The sequence below is a fragment of the Mobula hypostoma genome, chromosome 8 (assembly GCF_963921235.1).
Source record: "Mobula hypostoma chromosome 8, sMobHyp1.1, whole genome shotgun sequence".
Lineage (NCBI taxonomy): Eukaryota > Metazoa > Chordata > Chondrichthyes > Myliobatiformes > Myliobatidae > Mobula > Mobula hypostoma.
Genome location: NC_086104.1, coordinates 43,791,669 through 43,804,317, shown reverse-complemented (window position 1 = coordinate 43,804,317; position 12,649 = coordinate 43,791,669). Strand labels below are relative to the sequence as shown.

Genomic DNA, 12,649 nt, shown 5'->3' with positions numbered 1-12,649 from the left:
GGTTCTAGCTGTAGCTTATTCTGCTTTTCGTTTCATTTTCCTTTGTGGAACTCTATATAACTTATCACCATTTACAATGAAGCATTTCACATTCCCATAATTTCTCACTCTTTTATCATTTTTTTACTTTTGTTGGATTTAATGTTTACCCCGTATCATAATATATGGTCTCTAATGAAAAAGAGAATTAACTCTTTTTCTCATCATCATTATCTTTATTCTTCTATCATGCTTCAATCAAATGTATTTTCAGTCTTCTCCATTTTGGAGAATACACACTTTAAGGTATTTGTTCTAGATCTTCTCAGTAATTTATATTGTTTACTCAGTGCATGGTATCCGGTGAAAGCTCTGCTGATATAATGCCCTCAATCTTAATCCTCCTGTCAGACGGTTAAGTCCTAAAAAAGGAAGATTGTGTGGTGTTAGTTTATAAGGAAGGACATTTTGAGCTGTGTTACTATACTGTCTTGGCAAAGCTGGAGAAATCTCTTCATTTTTTTCATACTTATTTTTATTTGGGTGACATTGTGGTATAGTGGTTAGCATGATGACAGTGCAGCAACCGGGTTCAGTTTCTGCTGCTATCTATTGCAGATCAGTACATTCTCCCCATGACTGCGGGGGTTGGCTCAGGGTGCTCCAGGTTCCTCCCACATTCCAAAGACATACAGGTTAGAGGGTTAATTGGTGACATTGGTGTAACTGGGCGACACAGACTCATGGGCCAGAGGGCCTGTTACTCTGCTGTATCCCTAAATAAAACAATGAAAATCCATTAAATTCCACCGCTGTCTGCAATTCGAACCTGACCAGAGGGCTTAAAAAGAGGATCTTCATAGCAGTCATAGAGTCCATTCTCACATACGGATGCGAGACGTGGACACTCACCAAGACGATGCGAAAGTCTCTAGATGGTTGCTATACACGAATGTTCCGGATGGCTCATGACGTGAGTTGGCAACAGCACATGACAAACGTCGAGCTCTGTGTTGACCTACCAATGCTCACCACTAAAATCGAGGTGAGAAGACTGCAACTAGCGGGGCACTGTCTACGCCACCCCGCGCTACCTGCCAGCCTAGTCATCATATGGGAGCCCAAGCACGGGAGGATGAACCCTGGGCGCCCTCCCAAGACTGTGGTCAACACGCTCCTAGAAGACAGCAGCGTGGCTAATGTAGATGAACTGAACACACTGATGAGGGAGAGGGAGAAGTGGAGAGTCTGTCATCGTGCCCAATGCCGTCCCCCTAGGCCTGAGTCGACATAGTAGTAGTAGTAGCTGTCTGCAATGAGTATGTACAATCTCCCTATGACTGCATGCATTTCCTACGGGTGGCCTGGTTTCCTTCCACATTACAACACTGTACCGCTTAGTTGGTGTAATTGGGCAGTGCAGGCTCAATTGGGTTGGAAGGTCTTGTTATTGTGCTGTATCTCCAAATAAAATACAATAGATAAAATTAGCCATCTCCCATTATTCTTTCAGTTAATAAATTTAGATAGTAGTATGTTGGGTGTCAAAGGACAAACTAGGGTCTGTTATTAAATTTTGTAGGACCTCTGTGTCCCAATGTTTGATGTTTTTCTTGCTACCCTAGACTTCCCCAGTAAATATAATGTTTATATTATATACTAAGTAAAGACTACAATTCCACACAGAATTTTCAATTTGTTAGCAAATATCTTTGTGTGCAGATTGAATTCTCACTATAAATGGCAAATTCCATTTTAGCCCACTTTTTATAACTTGTATCTCCACTTTCAATTTCATCTACTCTCATTCCACTTGTTCAGCAAGAGTAGTGTTAGTAGCGGTTTTGTGGTGGGTTTGGATGACTGGGAATGGCTTCATTGTCTGGAGATGGCGTCAGTAACCTAGAGGGCGGGGAAATGGGTCCAGGAATGGGATAGTGGATGAAGTCAGACAATTGGGTAGGGTAACAGGTCTAGTTAGGATAGGTGGTCAGAAGGTATGATTGGAAGTCAGGAACGTGGCGTTTATAGTTAGTGATGGCGTCTATGTTCAGGTAGTTGGGTCGGTGGTCAGGCAAAGAGTGTCAGACGTAGAGGATAAGTTGTGTTTGATTAGAAGACAAGTAGGCGGATGGGTGTGTGAATCGGGTGAAGTGTATGAACTCAGGGAGGTTAGGATCTGTAACTAGCATGCTGTGGCTCAGAGGGAGTGTCGGCTAAGTGAATCACCGAGAGGATGTTTGTTCAAGTAGGTTCTCTACTCCAACAGGGCACCTGCTCAGGGAAATTCCCCTTGGGTCACTTTGAAGTTTGTTCATAGGTACTGTTGTAACTGTCAACAATATCACTGGAAAAGTACTGAAGCTAGTGTATATAGAAGTGTTTTATTCAGCTGAAACGAGCAGCAGGCAATAAGTTAGACTGTAAGATATAGGAGCAGAATTAGGCCATTTGGCCCATCAAGTCTGCTCTGCTATTTCATCATGGCTTATATGATTTTCCTTGCCTTGACCAATCAGGAATATTGAGACACTGTTGGAAGAAGAGGCCTGCTCAACCCAATATTACATGACATTTTTACATGCTAAAGATCAAAGGTAACAGCAGGACAATTCTATAACTACAATGGGACAAAACTTCAAGATTCAGGGAAGTAGATTTAGGATGGAGATAAGGAGGAACTGCTTTTCCCAGAGAGTGGTGAATCTGTGGAACTCTCTGCCCAAAAAAGCCGTGGAGGCTACCTCAGTAAATATATTTAAGACAAGGTTGGATAGATTTTTGTAAGTAGGGGAATTAAGGGTTCAGAGGGAAAGGCAGGTAGGTGGAGATGAGTCCATCGCCAGATCATCCATGATCTTATTGAATGGCAAAGCAGGCTCGACAGGCCAGATGGCCTGCTCCTGCTCCTATTTCTTATGTTTTTATGTATCTTATGCTTCCTTTGAGTTACATATAGTTTTCAAACAGTACCTTCTTTGTACCCACACTCCAGACATCCAAAATGAATATTAATTCTCACTGACCATAGGCCATATTCATGAATATGCAGGCATCTGAGGTCTAAATGGAGAGTTAGCAACACACACAAAATGTTGGAGGAGCTCAGCAGGCCAGGCAGCATCTATGGGAAAAAAAGTAAACCGTCAATGTTCTGGGCCAAGACCCTTCAGTCCTAAGCTGAATTTTAAAATCAAGCTGCAATCCACATTCAAATCTGAAAAAATGGCTGCTGTTGAACTTAATATTTGCTGTATGCCCTAACTCCAGAGTAGGCCATACCAACTGCTGTGACTTCATGTTTCTACACTCCCAGTCTGCAGATAGATTGGGAGTACATCAGGACTCAAAGATTCAGAACAAAAGTCACAGACTTCATCATGCATGCATCTTACCATGAATTTGAATTACTTTTTATTTTTCAAACAGATTACATAACACAGTACAGGAAAACTTGATGTTATGTGGTTCAATTTCTAGTAGCTATGCCAACAGTTGAGTTTGTGTACGATCTGCCTGGATTCTTCAAATATGAATGTCCTAAATTAATAAAGTGCTACATTTAATACTAGATGTGGTAATCCCCTGAACTTCAATTGCACTTTTGAAAGAATTGATGAAAATCAGCTGCCTGAATGTTACAAACAAGGGAGCCAAGATGCACCCAGCAAGATCACACTAAAGTAATCGAGATGATTCCGGCCAACACCTTGTATTGGAATGATACCATCTCCTTTCGTTTGTACTCTATGCTAATACAAAACACAAATTTCTTTGCCCCTTTTTAATTGTAGCTAAGCACTGGGTTGATAGTTTTATCATAATTTCCACAGCTGTAGATAATTATCCATTGTGTCTAAATAGATATAGGTAAAAATATGTATTTAAACTGATTTTGTTTTACATTTACTGCCGAATAATTGAAAGCACCTCTGAAGTTGTTTTACAAGCAACTCAGTATTATCAGTTCTTGGCAGATTGTGATGGGCAACAAATGCCAACCTTTGATCACACCCACATCCCAAGTGAAAAATGAATCCTGCTTTAGCCATACTCTTGCATGCTTAAAATTCTGGCTATTATCAGGAAAACAGAACAGAAATTGGAAAGAAGAGAGCAACATTTTACATATTTCTGACATTTAATTGAGAATTTTTATTCATTGACAGAAATTTACAGGATAATTGCTGTTTACGCCCACTGTACATTGACTTCCGAAGAGATCTAGGGTGGAAATGGATTCATGAACCCAAGGGCTACAATGCCAACTTCTGTGCTGGAGCCTGTCCTTACCTGTGGAGTTCAGACACTCAACACAGTCAGGTAAGTACCACCTTTGACAACATGACCATATTAACACCATTATATTAAACAGTTTTGATGTTTAGATCTTTTACAATATTGTTAATTGCATGTAATATCCAGTTTGATCTATTTATTATGCTGGAAAATAGCAGTATGTTATTCATTTTTAAAATATTTTTTCAAAGAAAGTATGAACCATTGGAAAATTAGTCAATAGAAGTATACAAGTAAAGATTATGTATTGCAAATGCTCTTTTATCTGCTAATGTCTGCACATTCGCAAGTGAAAAAAGAAAAGGTTGTGGTCTGCACCATCTTTGCCTGATTCTGATGAGATTTCCGTAATTGGGAACCATTTGATACCTATGAATTTTATCATTTTCTTTTAATGCATTGCTCCATAAATTCCTTTTGAATCAAAATGTCTTTTGGTAAATTATAATAAATAGGACTACGTATTTATTTGACAAGCTACACCATGATATGGTTCATTCACTGAGTGAGAAAACACAAAAAGGCTGAGGAGGAAGGATGTGGGAGCTGCAGTCTTTGTCCCTGGCAGGGTCAGATTGTGGGCAGTTTGGGAAATGGGTCGCTGCTTCCACCAGTTACTCTGGGTTTCCAGGTTCTTTCGATGAAAGGACTCCAGGTTCATAATATCACCCCTAGTAGTCCACCTGATCAGTTTTTATAAAACCATTTTACAGCTAATAAACATAAATTCTATGCAATTGAGCATTATCCCATGATAGCTCATTGCTGGGTAGAATGGTAGCAGTTAAATCTTTTGTGTCACCAAAGTTTCGCAAGACAGTCTGAGCACATTGAAGTCCCGAATGATATTAGAACATTTAAGTGCAGTCAGCCCATTATGCAATTTTTTTTGATGAAAATCTACTTGTGAGAAGAATCTATTAAGAGATATATCAGGGTTTTGTTTAATCTCTGGGAGGCATCCAAAATATTTACAGATGCCTAAAGAGAGCAAGCTGGTGTAACGGCAGCATTTTACACATTGCCATAGAATTATATTAAATACACCACGGCCATCTGGTTTGGGCTGGGTATCAACTAAAAATCAAGTGCCACATTTTTCTTGGAAGAAACATTACTGTAATGTTGCTTTATTAAGTTACAAAGCACAAAAACAATTCTCTTTTGCCTATTCAATGGAGCAGTGTTCAACAACTGTACCTTTCTTTCTCCCAGTTAGGCTGTGTTTGTTTAAGATATTTCTCAAGTGACTATTTATTCTTTCAGTCATATATAAACTTCCTACTAGAATGACCACAGGCCATATGACTGTTTTTTTTTCCTGAAAGATTACTTGGCAGACTAAAGGATGTTTTCTTTATTTCAGATACTTGGCCTGTACAACAATATAAACCCCGAAGCTTCCGCCTCTCCTTGCTGTGTTTCTCAAGACCTGGAGCCACTCACTATCCTCTATTTCATTGGCAAAAATCCCAAAATTGAACACCTTTCAAATATGATAGTTAAGTCCTGCAAATGCAGCTAAGAATGAATACATCCCTTGAAAATCCCAGGTTCATCAGTGTTAAACAAAAGAACAATACACGGTACTAGTTTGAACTATTCGGAAACTATTTTCTTGTTTAACTACCAACAGAAACAAAAGAAGCAAAAAATGTACATTGAAGGCTTTAATTCTATCCTTCACTTACTATTTTAGTGTGATAGATGAGACACAGAACCTTTAATTTTTTTAAAAAAATAAAACACTGGAAGAATTGTAAGTGTTAATATGTGAAATAAAAGGAGTCCCACTTAGTGGAAATGCTGTACAGGTCCCGTGCCTTACTTGATCTCTTGTGTATTGTTATGCAGTTGGCATCCTATAAAATTCTTTCTAAGGGCACAAGTATAATAAAATATATTGCTGATCTGTTCATCGAGGGATGTGTTATTGGGTCAATATGGCAGAATATGGCAAGAAAATTTGAAATCATTTTGAATGGTCAAATATCATATTGGCTTGAAATGCTATCAGTAAGCACTTGGGCCTAAAAATCAGAGTGACAGGAGAAAGAAGGAAATGTTAAGTGAAACACATAGAATCCAAATGTTAGGATACTTTATCGAAGAAGTGCCTTCATAGTAAAGAATATCAGGCAAAATAAAGATTAGCATAATTTGGTGAGAAGGGGTTAACTTTTCAAAATAATAGTCAGATAACACTTTCCTTTCTCCCTCTGCATTAGTTTTAACATCTGTAAACATGTTAACCTCAGAAATGTAGTGGTACATAGTCTGTGTGCTGATTGGGTAATTAGCTGCAGTGATCAGCGATCAGAGGGTAGCAGATATTGAATACAGTAATTGCAAGTTTTATCTACTACTTGGTTTGGGTTTACAGATTTTCATGCGCAATTGTGATGGTCCTGTTCCTGTGCAGGGGGGCAGGTCAGAAGTTCAGAGGTCAGCATTCACAATCAGTGGGACTTATAGTATTATGGCCTCTATTTTTAATATCTGAAAAAAACTGGCTAAGCATTAACTCAGGTGCAGTGATCTTTCTACCATCTCTTCAATCTGCCCTCCTGTTGAGCAAGTCAGTGCAGCGGGAGCAGATTCCTCCAAATCCAGGGCAAATGTATTTGCAGAAAATAAAGTATTGGGGGCTTATTTTCATTGCGCTCTCAGGTGTCTGGGCTCTATCCTTAGATTTCATCTTTAAAAGCAGTTAAATAAATGTCCCTTGCTCCCACATATCAAACAGAAAGTGTTAAATAACATTAGCTTTCTCCTTTCTCCAAACTGATCATCAATTTGTATACAAAATTTCAACTCTAACTCTGCTATAATTTCTGTTTTTAAATTTGTTAGTGTGATGCTTTATTGTTGCCAGTTACATATGAGTGAACAATTAGCAAACACAAAACTGAAATGTGTACAGTATTGTTTAAAAAAAATAAAGAAATTAGAACTACAACGTGAAATTGATGCTTCTGTTTACACCAAGGTTATAACATTTTGTCTGCAAGAGTAGCCAAATACCCATTCTGTTTTGGGCTTGAATCGGGTCGACAGTAAAATTCTAGGATTGTGTCTTTATTATCATGTTATATTAGGGATGCTATAAGATGCTGCAACATGGAATAAGAGGGTATGGTTCTGTGTCTGCAGTTCTTCATTTGGTGTTGCTCTCATTTCAAGTGGAGACCAAGTATTTTTTCAACAGAATAAAAATCATTAGGGTTCGTTGATCCATTAAACCCCATGCTTTTCTGTCATTAACAGAGTTCCTTCATGTGCCTTTTGAACACTGGGATGGGTCTTCCTTCCAGGAGAGCTTCATTTCTTTCTTTCATTGTATAACCACAGAAGACAAAATAATAGTGCTAAATCCTTTGATACTACTTTGCTGGTGAATGAGCCATGAGGCATGTCTGTTTAGGCTAAAAGGTGGCAAATCTCAGATTTCCTCTGCCCATCACATTAAAACATTTCTTCTAGAATAGAAGATCCATGATTTAATCTTCCTTTACAAAGTGCTACATTCTTAATTAGGATTTCTGAACTTTCTACCTTTGTTAGCCCAGTATCCCTGGCTGCTGGATAATGCCTTCCTTGGGCAAATGCTATTTAAATCTTCATCAATAAACATTGTAATAACTGGCAGAGTGACTATGAACTAACTTAAAATAATAGCTTAGAATAGGTTATTGCGGACAAATTCATGCGACAGCAACCATTGCTTTAGGAAAATAGCAATGATGTGGATCAATTTTTTCAAAAAAATACAATGGAGGCAAGATAGGTTCCCTTCTATACAGCATGATGATTACCAAGGGAGAGGTGCCTTTCTACATTGCCTCAGGAGTATCCCTGGTCAGTAACTAGGGTGCAGCTAGAAAACAGCATGTATGCTCCACATGGTAACACCTCACAGCTGATAACAGCAGGAATATTCATGTGTTAGGTATTGCTTGGAGAGTTATAATAAAAAGTCAGTTTTATCATAATGTATGTTTTTTTTTACTTTTATGAATTTTAATTGTGAAAAACCTACCTTAATTATTAATTTCAAAAGTCTTTTATTATTATACCATGGGAATATCCCAGTGTTGTGACTATTTCCATTCATATCATAAGTGCAAACTAAATATAAGGTCACTAGAAAAATATGCAAGAAACTCCGTGCTAAACTTTCACAAGTTAACTCATGGAAATAACAATGACCTTTGACAGCTTCCTTAAGATATACAGTGGAAAATATGCTGATGTAGTTTTATAAATAAAATAAATATCCAGATTCTCCTCATTACTTCTTATGACTCATTGATGTGGATAGGACATTCATTTAAGCCATTTAAAAATCCTTGTGCCTGTGATGCTCATCATACTAGATGATGAAACCATGTTAACTATTTTATAATACTGCCTGTTCATTTTACATATTTTCCCATATGATTTACATTGTTCATTGAGATATAAAGTGTAAATCATTTTAAAGGATCAGTGCCTTCAAAAAAAAAGTAGTTGGCAAAATGTCTTATTTGGCAAGTGTGAAGACTCATGCATCATCTTCATTATTGTAATATTGCCTGCAATGATACATTTTGGCTGGATTTACATCTATGAGGTAATTGTGTCATGTGTTTCAGACAAATGAAAAAATTGTTTGCCAAATACCTTTTTCATGAAGACAGTGGGCTCAATTTAGTTCTCTTCTAACACTTTTTAAACAGCAGTTGAAATTCGCAAAATATGTATTGTGGATAAATACACGGAAATAGCTTCTGACATGTTGAAGCACTTTGGTGAGGGGTAACCTATCTTTAACACTCTGAGTATCATTCATTGTGGATGGTATGAGGATCTCCGTATGAATGGCATAATTTGTCTTTTAGCTGTAATGGAAGGCGATGGGATGCCAGAGTTAGTTTGATTAATCAAACCAATCTTGACTGCGCTGGACGCAGCCAAATATTGAATACATTAAAAAAAAGACCTATCTCTGTATTCTGCTCAATATTTCTTTCTGCTGCTTTTTTTGCCCCATTAGGATGAAGTTTCTTTTCCTCGGGATTGCACTGATACTATTATAAAGCTTTCTCTTGTAATGCTGAAGTCTCTGAATCTATTGTTTTTTTTAAAATTGTATACTTATTTCTTGATCCTTCGTAAATGTTGGACATTTTATGATCTTACCATTTAGGTGGGAGGGTGGGTGCTTTTTCCTTGTTTTATCTTACAAACATACATTTTTGGTCAAACATACATATTTGTTGGCTAATTACTATGTATCTTAACACATGGTGTGTCTGTGAAGCCTGCAAATCTTGTGGTGCTCTGGTGGTTAAATAAATTATTTCAGTTTTACTTTTTTGGCAGTCCTTGACTTATTGGAGAAACTATTTTACAGATGTACAGCAGCCTAGCATCCAAAATGTTCTTACTCAGATTATGGGGAGATCATAATCCAGATATCTGTTGGCTGAAAACTGGGTTGATATACACAATTAAGATCCTTTTTACCATTGCTCTCAAAGACTGTTATTGTTGGAAAAGACTAAAGTAACCAATACACTGTATTTTAGTTAAATATTTTAAGCAGAATATAATTCACCAGCATTTAAGTGAATCATTCACTGAGATGCATTGAATGACTAATTACCATTGATAACCCATATTTAAAAGAGAAACTGGGAAGATCTTTTGCAAATTTTTGCAGAATCCGTGGGAAGTCCCCAGAATATCCGAGAAATTACAGTTTATATTTTAAATATATTTTAAAATAAAGGAAATATAGAAACCTTTCTGACTTTTCAATTGCTGGTGTTTGTCAGGCTTTTAATATTTCTTTTGGTTAGAGCCTGACTAGTCAGAGAAATAGTTCAAATTTTTCACTGCAGTACAATTGACAGATGGGTATGTAACAGGTGGTAATACATGATAATAATGCCAAGATAAGAAAGACAAGTAAGTGACAGATGTGTGAATGTAGGTGGTGACCAAATTAAGAATGTGATCTCAATCGTGTACAATTGAAATAAACACTGTTTCTGCTTTTAATATGCTTCAAAATGAATGCATTCTTCTGTAGGGAGAACTAATCCAAATGTTTGAGATATGGGCCCTGAGAACCAAGCCAGCTATTAGCCTGATTATGTACTGCTGCCAATTTGGAAATATTTATCACTTCATTTTATTATAACAAAGCAGCTGTTTGAGTGTCAATTGTATCAAAACTTGTCAAATTTTTTAATGGTTGATGGAAATCTAGGAGCAAAAAATATTTGAGTAAGCAAAATAAATAGTGCTGTTTAGGCAGAGTAAATAAAACTTAAAAGTAATATTGGATCAAAGAAAGAGATATGTGACAGAAAGAAAAGAATGAAGATGCCAGACCTTTGCTTAATCAAGGAACGATGCTTAAGTTTAATGCCGGCACAAGAGATTGCAGATGCTAGGATTAAGAGCAAAAAAGAAACTGCTGATCATGGATCCTGATGTAGGGTCTCAACCCAAGATGTTGCTTGACCTGCTAAATTACTCCCAACAGTTTGTTTTTTAACTTGAGTGTAGTTGGCTTAGTTGGAAAGTACAAAAACCATATATCGCTGATCCTTCCAAAATGACAGTTACCTGCCACATGTCCACCTTCGCCTGGGATGTCATTTAGATCCCAAGCACAAGAATTATTTAGAAAATGGATGGTGCTGAACGTTCTACGATTGGTGGTAAACAACCCCACTCATAACTTTGATGGGATGTTATAAAAAGATCAACCAGCAAGTTGAGGCTAAAAAATCAAGCGCAAAAATCTCCTGCAGTGATATTTGCAAATATTGCCCTTTAAAGCACCATACTGATATTGTTAATATTTATTATATGACCTCAGTTATGTCAGGGCTTTTAATAACTTCCTTTGTAAAATTCTGTTTTGATGTTGGGTGCTGCAACTATTACTTCTCCTTTGGCAATCAGTTGTTTGAGTCCATGTTTAATTGAGAATGCTAAGAATTGGAGTTAAGTGTCTTTAGTGGAACTGATCTGTGTTTGGTATTGAATTGGTTTATTGTTGTCACATGTAGCAAGATACAATGAAAAGCTTGTCTTGATACTGTTTATACAGATCAAATCATTATACAGTGCATTGAGGTAGAATAGCAAAGCAATAAAAATGCAGAATAAAGTGTAAAAGTTACCAAAGAAATTCAGTGCAAGTAACCAATAAAGTGCAAGATCATACGAGGTAAATTGTGAGGCCAAGCATCCATCTTATCATACAAGAGGTCCATTCAAGAGTCTAAAACAGTGGAACAGAAGCTTGATGACATGTGCTTTCAAGCTTTCATATCTTCTGTCCAACAGAGAGGTGTAATAGACGGAACAAATAGAACACCCGTTGTATGGTGAAATGTGGTCTCTACATGGGCAATAGAACCGTTTCTTTCTGTGCAATATTTCTGCTACTTGTTGTGAAGTCAAAGTGATGTAAAATCTGGTCTACTGTGATGGGCCCAACATGGCTGGATGTACCCCCCACCCCCAGCACTACAGCCAGCCCCTGGTAGCCCAGGATGATCTGGATGGGTCCAGTGCAACCCCTCAATGAATGCTGGATCCAAGATGTAACTGGGGTAGCACCTCTCATCCAGGTGGTTCCCTTCCCAGTTGACCGGATACTGCGCACTCCACCAACAGTGACGTGAATCCAGCAACTGGCGAACTGTGTACACTGGGCCACCTCCCACCATCCTAGGTTGAGTGATCCATGGATAATGGGCTTAAGGCAGGACATATGGAAGGTAGGTGTGATCCTGAGGAACGGTGGCAGCTGGAGATGGTAAGTGTGACCGGATTGACGCCATGGGTGATTTTGAAGGGACCAATGAACCAGGGCAAGAGCTTGTGGGAGTTGCTGTGCAGGGACAGATCTCGGGTGGACAGCCAGACAGTTTCCAGGCCAGGGTAGTCTGGCTGGGCTGGGCGCTGACAGTGGTCAGCCTGGCGGCAGTAGGCGCAGTTGTCGGTTAGGATGGTCCTCCGTGCCCTCCTTCAAGCATTCTGGGAGTAGCGAACGAGGGACCTGGTGGACAGGACCACCACCATTAGCTCCTCCATGGGGAACAGAGTGTTGGTAGCCATGAAGCACTTCTAAGTGTTGCATACATGTGGCAGAGGAGCTACGTAGGTAGAGGGACGGCTTAGCCCACAGAAGACACTTCTTCCATGTGGAAGGCTTAGAAATGATGAAGCACCACAAAACTTTCTCCACTTGCCGACTGGCTCTTTCTGACTGACTGTTGGTCTGCAGATGATAGCCAGAGGACAAATCATTGAGGTGTAGAGGAAGGAATAGAAGGTTTGCCGGAAGTGGGAGATGAATTATGGG

At 38.5% G+C, this 12,649-nt stretch overlaps 1 protein-coding gene across 1 annotated transcript in view; it reads left to right on the top strand.

The window, feature by feature from the left end:
• Positions 1 to 9,600, top strand: part of tgfb2 (transforming growth factor, beta 2) — a 72,105-nt gene extending 62,505 nt beyond the window's left edge. Inside the window, exons 6-7 of the mRNA XM_063055749.1 lie at positions 4,149 to 4,302; positions 5,645 to 9,600. Coding sequence (XP_062911819.1) covers positions 4,149 to 4,302; positions 5,645 to 5,803 — 313 coding nt within the window. The 3' untranslated portion in view covers positions 5,804 to 9,600. The remainder of the gene's footprint in view (positions 1 to 4,148; positions 4,303 to 5,644) is intronic.
• The last annotated feature ends 3,049 nt before the right edge of the window (positions 9,601 to 12,649 follow it).